General features: G+C 44.2%; 2 protein-coding genes across 2 annotated transcripts in view; one reads left to right on the top strand and one right to left on the bottom strand.

Moving 5' to 3' along the window:
* The first annotated feature begins 810 nt into the window (after positions 1–810).
* LOC147458511 (uncharacterized) lies at positions 811–4,124 on the top strand. Its single transcript, XM_086513161.1, has one exon. It carries the CDS (start codon positions 2,294–2,296, stop codon positions 2,777–2,779), a length of 486 nt encoding a protein of 161 aa, XP_086369287.1. The 5' UTR covers positions 811–2,293; the 3' UTR covers positions 2,780–4,124.
* A 1,835-nt stretch (positions 4,125–5,959) lies between these two features.
* LOC147458510 (mitochondrial thiamine diphosphate carrier 2-like) overlaps positions 5,960–6,487 on the bottom strand; it is a 148,801-nt gene continuing 148,273 nt past the window's right edge. Inside the window, exon 7 of the mRNA XM_086513159.1 lies at positions 5,960–6,482. Within this exon, the coding sequence (XP_086369285.1) occupies positions 6,264–6,482 (219 nt within the window). The 3' untranslated portion in view covers positions 5,960–6,263. The remainder of the gene's footprint in view (positions 6,483–6,487) is intronic.

Here is a 6,487-nt window from a genome sequence, read left to right as displayed (position 1 = left end):
TTCATGGAATTTGTTTTGAACAACTCTGACTTCGGTTAGGGAGGCTTCAACCGTGTGTGCCTTTGCGAGCAGAGTTTTGACTTTCCGCTTCTTGCAAGCTCTCGAGTTTGTGTAGCCGTTGTTTGAGGGCTGCATTCTCCTCTATGAGGACTTGGATTTGAGCTTCGAGAGCCGAGATCCTTGTTCCTTTGCGGGAGTAGGGATCCTTTTGAGGGGCAACGGCCACAACGAGGAAGCTTCGTGGGTGAGATGGTGGTGTACCAAAGGTAGAGATGCCACCTGTGTGTGAGGCTTGTTGCAATTCTTTATGTAGCTTGGGCATAATGGATCCCTATGTAGGAGGGTGGGAACCCCGGTGTGGAAGGCAAGACAATCAACAGCGTGGAAAAAGCCAAGTGGCAAAAACTCCTTGAACTGCTGTCTCGCAGACCTGTCTCCCTGCAGCAGCTGACAAAGTCCTTGTACTGATGTCTCGCACTGTTGGCAAAAACTCCTAGCACTGCTGTCTCGCAGGCATGTCGCCTCGCAACAGCGGGCCTTGGTGTGAATATGGGGGACGGAGGGCAGAGCCCTTCTTGTGTTGGAGGGGGAGGGCAGGGCTGGGTTAACCCCCCCCCTAGCCAGGCACTGCCCTGCAACGTGGTGGGGAGCGCGCAGAGAGAGGAGACCGAGTCTGCTAGCGGCTAGGTCACGCGAAGAGAGAGAGAGAGAGAGAGAGAGAGAGAGAGAGAGAGGGGGGGAGGGGGAAGGGATTTAAAAATTAAAAAAAATCTAAAGGCACTAGCGATATCACTAGTGCCTAGAGTTTTTTTTTTAATAAGAACCCTAAAGAGAGAGAGAGAGAGAGAGAGAGAGAGAGAGAGGTCTATCTCTACCAAGAATTCCCTTTTCCATCATAGCCTCCCTTGGCACTGTTTTTCAAAGAGGTAGTTGTGGTTTCTTCATTCTTCTTGTACTAAGTAGAGTCCACTGCTATCATATAAACATCTACACTTTTCCTAAAGTCTTGTAGCATCATAGTTCTCTAGACGACATGTCCAAAGGATACACAATAGGTACACTAGACACACTTACCAATTTTATGCTTCTTATATCTAACATGAATATGCTATGTCTCTGCTTTAGCTAGTCCCAATAAGGTCTCGACCTAGTCTTAGTTGGTTTGGTGTTTCTGCTCTTCTAAGTGTCAAAACCCATTTACATTCTTCATGTTCTTTCTTTTTTCTTTTCCTTTTAAGACCCAACACTAGATTTAGATTTTGAGGTATCAGAGCTCCTAGTCTACTTTGAAGAGATTTTGTCTCCACACTTCTTGTTCCACTCTACTTTTAAGTTTCTCAATACCAGATCTTAGAGTTCTCTTGGTAAATTAGTAATAGACTCCTTTAGCTTCTATTGGAGCCATTCAAGAAAAAAGCCCTTACTCTTGTCCTTATCGTGATATTTCAATTATTTAGCCAGGTCCTTAATGTAGTGCACATATCTCCCAAGTGACTAACTATTATGGGGAAGATGATACTTCAATTGTCTAGCTAGGTCCTTAGTGTATTCCACGTATCTCTTGATTGACCTACTATTGTGTGTGAAATTGCCTAGCTTACATAGGCAATTTGTCGTGGCAATGGCACCATCTTTAAGCATTGCCCTTCAGTGTCTTGGTAAAAATGTTCTACAGTGGAGTATTTAAGAAAATCTCCCTACTTTGCAACATGAACTCTTGAAATGCATCCATCACGAGCTATGGGTATCCCCTTGTATCTACGTTACCTGTAAGTGCATTCTCAATACATGTTTGCACTTGGCACCATTGTGAAAAGATAAGAGAATGAGATTCATTCAATGAATGGGATTCTAGAGCATCATATCATATAGTCCTTAAAATGGTTCTTATGTACACTCATCCTTTGCAAGGTGTCGTCAAAGATGTCTAGAACATCCTCCAAGTGCAAATACGTCTCGCAATACTCATAAGAGGAGATAAGGCCAAGCTGAACAAATGCAAAGTGCGGTTCTTGCCCTAGATCAGGTGACCTATGTGATCACTTGCGGTGGTTACTATGAATGAACACCTTCTCTCTACTTTTCTCGAGAAGAAAGACTCGATTCTTCCATGTAATTGATTACTCTCCATGGCTTTCTTAGGCCCCTGTCACATGCGGCGGACGAACATGTTAATCGTTGAGCTGGAACCAATGAGAAGGCTTGCCTACGCTTTTAGTTGTCACACAGAGCCACTGGTCATTAGCTTCTTGTCTGAGGTGGCTGACAGGTCACGTCCAGCAGAGCAAGGAGAATGTGTCCGACCCCCCAGCTCGCCCAAGCTCCGCCTTTAACAAATTCAGCCAATGGTTTTCTTCGCCAGCACTCTTGCAATGCCAAAATTCTGCACGAAAGATGCGCAGTGTGTGACCGGATGCAAAACTTCAAGAGGCAGACGCCTGCCCAACCACAACTGCGTCACGTATGGGCAGCGCCCCTGTGTGACAGAGGCCTTAAAGTGAAAAGCATATCAAGTGGTGGTCAAGGAAAAATAAGCTTTTTGCTGAGGTACGTTTCTGCCTTGTGTGAAAATGAACGGAAAGAATGTGGAAGGGATGTAGGTCAGTCGTTAATTTCGGTTAGCGCGTACGCTGAAATTGAGAGGATGCTTCCTTCTTCCCTGTGGGTTGGAACTTGGGCGGCGCGTCTTCGATCCTATATGACTTTTCGATTGCTTCACCGCCACACCACCTGCACCAGCCAACAACAGCAAACCTCTCCATTGCCACCACTCCCATAACCCAACTGCTCACAGGCTTCCATAACCACAGAGCTTCCCCTTTAACAAATCTCTCACAATCGCCATTCCAGCGGGATTGCCCAAAACATATCTGCGCACCCCTTCATGGATTCTTCACGTGAAAATGAGAATTCTTTTTTGGATGGTCTTCGCCAATGGGCAAAGATCTCGGAGCTTGGATCTGTGCACCATGTAGCTATCCCAATCTCTAGAAGAGAGGTGGAGCCTAGAGTAGCAGAAGAGAAGAAGATTAGTCCCCAAGGACTACGAGGCAAGCAACAAGCGCGCATATGCAAGCAACCACATCGTCGAAGCAGCAAGGGTAACATCAAGATCCTTCCTGCAAATGAGAGCAACTTCAAAGCTCTTGTGTTTGAGCACACATGTAAGCCCTCTCCGTGCACCCCTCATCTTGTATTGGAGCCCACGAGCCCTATGAGCCTTCAAAGTAACTCGAGCGGTCTGACATGGGGCTCTATGTCGGAAGCCACAGGAGTATCTATCTCTCAACCTGGAAGCCCCAAGACCCCTACCAGTCTTCTATCTAACATGGGCTTCTTGTCACAACCGACAAGCCCCCTTTCACATTCAAGGCCGACATCTTTTTCTCCATCCCCTCTGTATGAAGCTCTTCCAAATGCCGTTTTTACAGGCACTCATAATGAGAATAGTGTGCCCCGTTGTGCTTCAGCCCCTTGCCTCATTGACGCTGGCTGGTCCCAGGGCGTATCCTCTTCAATCTTGGCAGACTGGCACAACACCCATTTAAGAGGGGCTTTGCAAACTGGTGAGCAGAGTTTTGTAGCGACATCAAAAACACCATCATTCTGTGTTGAAGGCTTGCGTAAACCTCTCCCAAGGGGGTAGAGATACTCTGCCAACAACAGCAGAGTCACAAAAAAGGGCAGGGTAAGAAGTGATTGCCCCACCCGAGTCCCCTCCAATGAATTGCCTATTCTCCTTCAAAGGCAGAGCCCAATCCCATATACGTCAACTTTTGTCACTCCTTCCGCCGGGGGAATTTTCATTTTAGTTGATCTCCAGTACATTTTGTACATGTACAGCCTAGGATATACATTCATGGTAGTCACCAACATAATGTCACTGTAACTAAAACCAAACACACATTCATTGTAGTCATTGCAATAAGCTCATCATCCACAAACCTCAAAACTGCTGTGTAATTTGTCAAATTGGTGGGCAAGTAGGGCTCCAGCCCCCTCCCAATCTTGTAGTGCATTTCACACGCAGAAGCTGCCTAGTAAGCAGTTTGTGATGGTGATTTACCTGTGTGGTAAAAGCTTCCTTTCAAATAAGAAATCATCGATGTTCTGTTTAATGTGCATGTAAGTGCCTTGTACAACTACTTTCTCAATCCAATAGTGCGTAACCAGACTGGTCACATTATGCTAAGTTACACACTTTTTGGCTGTGTCTGTCGGATAAAATTGTTGTACAAATATTGAACAACATGAAAAATGGAGGAGACCAGGCATTTCCATGCAGCAAAAGCTGGCAGGCAGAATAACATAATGTTATGCAGAAACTGACATAGGATTCTGCTTAAACCACATTTAGCAGGGTGAAAGATTCATGTTGCTGATTTACTCTATTAGGTATTCATCAACGCTTCATGTGGGGAAAAAAAAAGACAAACTACAACTGCACAAATCAGTGACTCTTTCAATACTAAAAGAAGTTACGACTGCTGCCTGACCTCATAGCAGAGACAGTTTCTTCTGTCTACAGAGAATTTTCACTTCACCCCGTTAAGGACAGGCGCACTTGTTTGTATGTCAAGGGTTGGTAAGGTTTTGTGTGTTGTATCAAACTAAACCGCTAGTGCAAAGGCTACACAAAGTATTACCTCACATCATGCTTGACTTCCAACTGCACAAATCAGTCACTCTTTCAATACTAAAAGAAGTTACGACTGGTGCCTGATCTGATTGCAGAGGCAGTTTCTTCTGTCTACAGAGAATTTTCACTTCACCCTGTTTAAGGACAAGCACACATGTTCATATATCAAGGGTTGGTAAGGTTTTGTGTGTTGTATCCAATTAAACTACATGCTCCACCGCTTGTGCAAAGGCTACACGAAGTATAACCTCACATCATGCTTGACATCCATGACCTGAGCATTAACGGTCTGCTGTGTAGGAAGGTCTGAAAGAGGAGTCTTGTTACCACATAACCAAACGATTAACTACTCTTTTTTTATTTTTTTTATTTTTTACGACGTTGAAATAAAACCTGTGTGCTCCCCCACATGGGTTTCTACAGGCAAACATGCATCGATGTATTCAGCAAAGTGTGGATCGTCTTCTATAGCTACTTGTTGGAGAGCTACTGGCAGTTTATCATCTCCTCACTATGTACTCCCTTGCAATGCCCAAAGTGTGTAGAAAGGCCTTCATGGCCATCAAGAGGTCGGACCGGGCAGAGGACAACACGGGGTTGATTTGTTTAAAGAAAACCCTAAACTAGATCAACCAATCAATACATTTTTTTGACAGATAAGCCCTCTGACCTTGCCATGGTGTCCAAAAGACATTCACACACACACACATTCATTGACGCAAAAGAAACAATCAAGACAGCCATACAAAGCTCCCCAGGCAGAGTGTTTAATGTGTTAGATGAGGCCCCGATCCGTGACCAAGGACGAACACTCCTCGTTTTAAGGTAGAGAAGCCTCTTTTGCAAGGAGCACTGTTCAGGAGTGCATATTGTTTACAAGCTACCAACTTCTATTTAACGCACACTTTTTTCATCAATGGATTTTGAAAGCATGCCTCATGAACCTGCTATTCAGACAAAACTTGCAAGCACAATTACTTGACATTTCTTCCTTGGTGCAAGAGCTATGCGCGAAGTAGCAAAAAAACTCACAGTATTTTTCTGTGTCAAAGAGTCTTTAATGTACAGATTACTGAGAGCATGTACATTACTGAGAATGTAGCTATTATAGGATGAAATCTTCAAGCACACTGGTGAAAATGGACTCATTGGTGTTCAAGTTTTTCGACATACCCTGCAGGCATAATCAGAAAGATCGACCCACAAAGCCAACATACCTGTGACAGCCTGTTTTCAGAAAATTTGCATGTAAATGACCTGGTCTGAAACATGCTAGACTGATGAAAGAAACGTTTACGTGTTGAAGCCACCTGAGCCGTCTCGTCAAAAGGACTTGTATGATACTCGACAACTACAATTTCACCCTTTTAATGTGGTTAAACAAGTAACTTTGCATAGTCCTCATCGTGCGGCTCCAGAATAAAAAAAATAATTTTTTAGCCAGTTTGAAGGTGGCCTGTACTTGAGGCCAAAAAAATGATAGTTTGCGAGTTTTATGGTTGCCTATATCAAGGCAAAAAAAACAAAGCAATACCTCTGAAACCACCGGTGATGCAAACAACTTTTACTTGTGATCTTGACCTATGAATGCTACAACAATCATTGTACATAAACGCATACATTTCTATGTTACAAAGGACTGTAACCATTCTGACAGTAACTCATATACTAAAAATGTGATTGCAGATGCCGGCGCTGTTTTCACCAACGAGGGATATAAGCCTTTGTATAAGCCTGCAACCCCCTCCACCTGAAGGATCTTCTTTGCTGTATCCAAGACATTCCTTCGTGCAGTTTCTTCCACAATGGCCCCATATCGAGGGTGTCGTTTCAAACCCCCTACCTGTT

Source organism: Adiantum capillus-veneris, chromosome 5 (assembly GCF_014529385.1).
Source record: "Adiantum capillus-veneris isolate H3 chromosome 5, ASM1452938v2, whole genome shotgun sequence".
Taxonomy (NCBI): Eukaryota; Viridiplantae; Streptophyta; class Polypodiopsida; order Polypodiales; family Pteridaceae; genus Adiantum; species Adiantum capillus-veneris.
This window is presented reverse-complemented; position numbering and strand designations above follow the sequence as displayed.

Coding starts and splice junctions, on each gene's coding strand:
- LOC147458511 (XM_086513161.1), top strand. CDS start 2,294: ATGTGTCCGACCCCCCAGCTCGCCCAAGCTCCGCCTTTAACAAATTCA.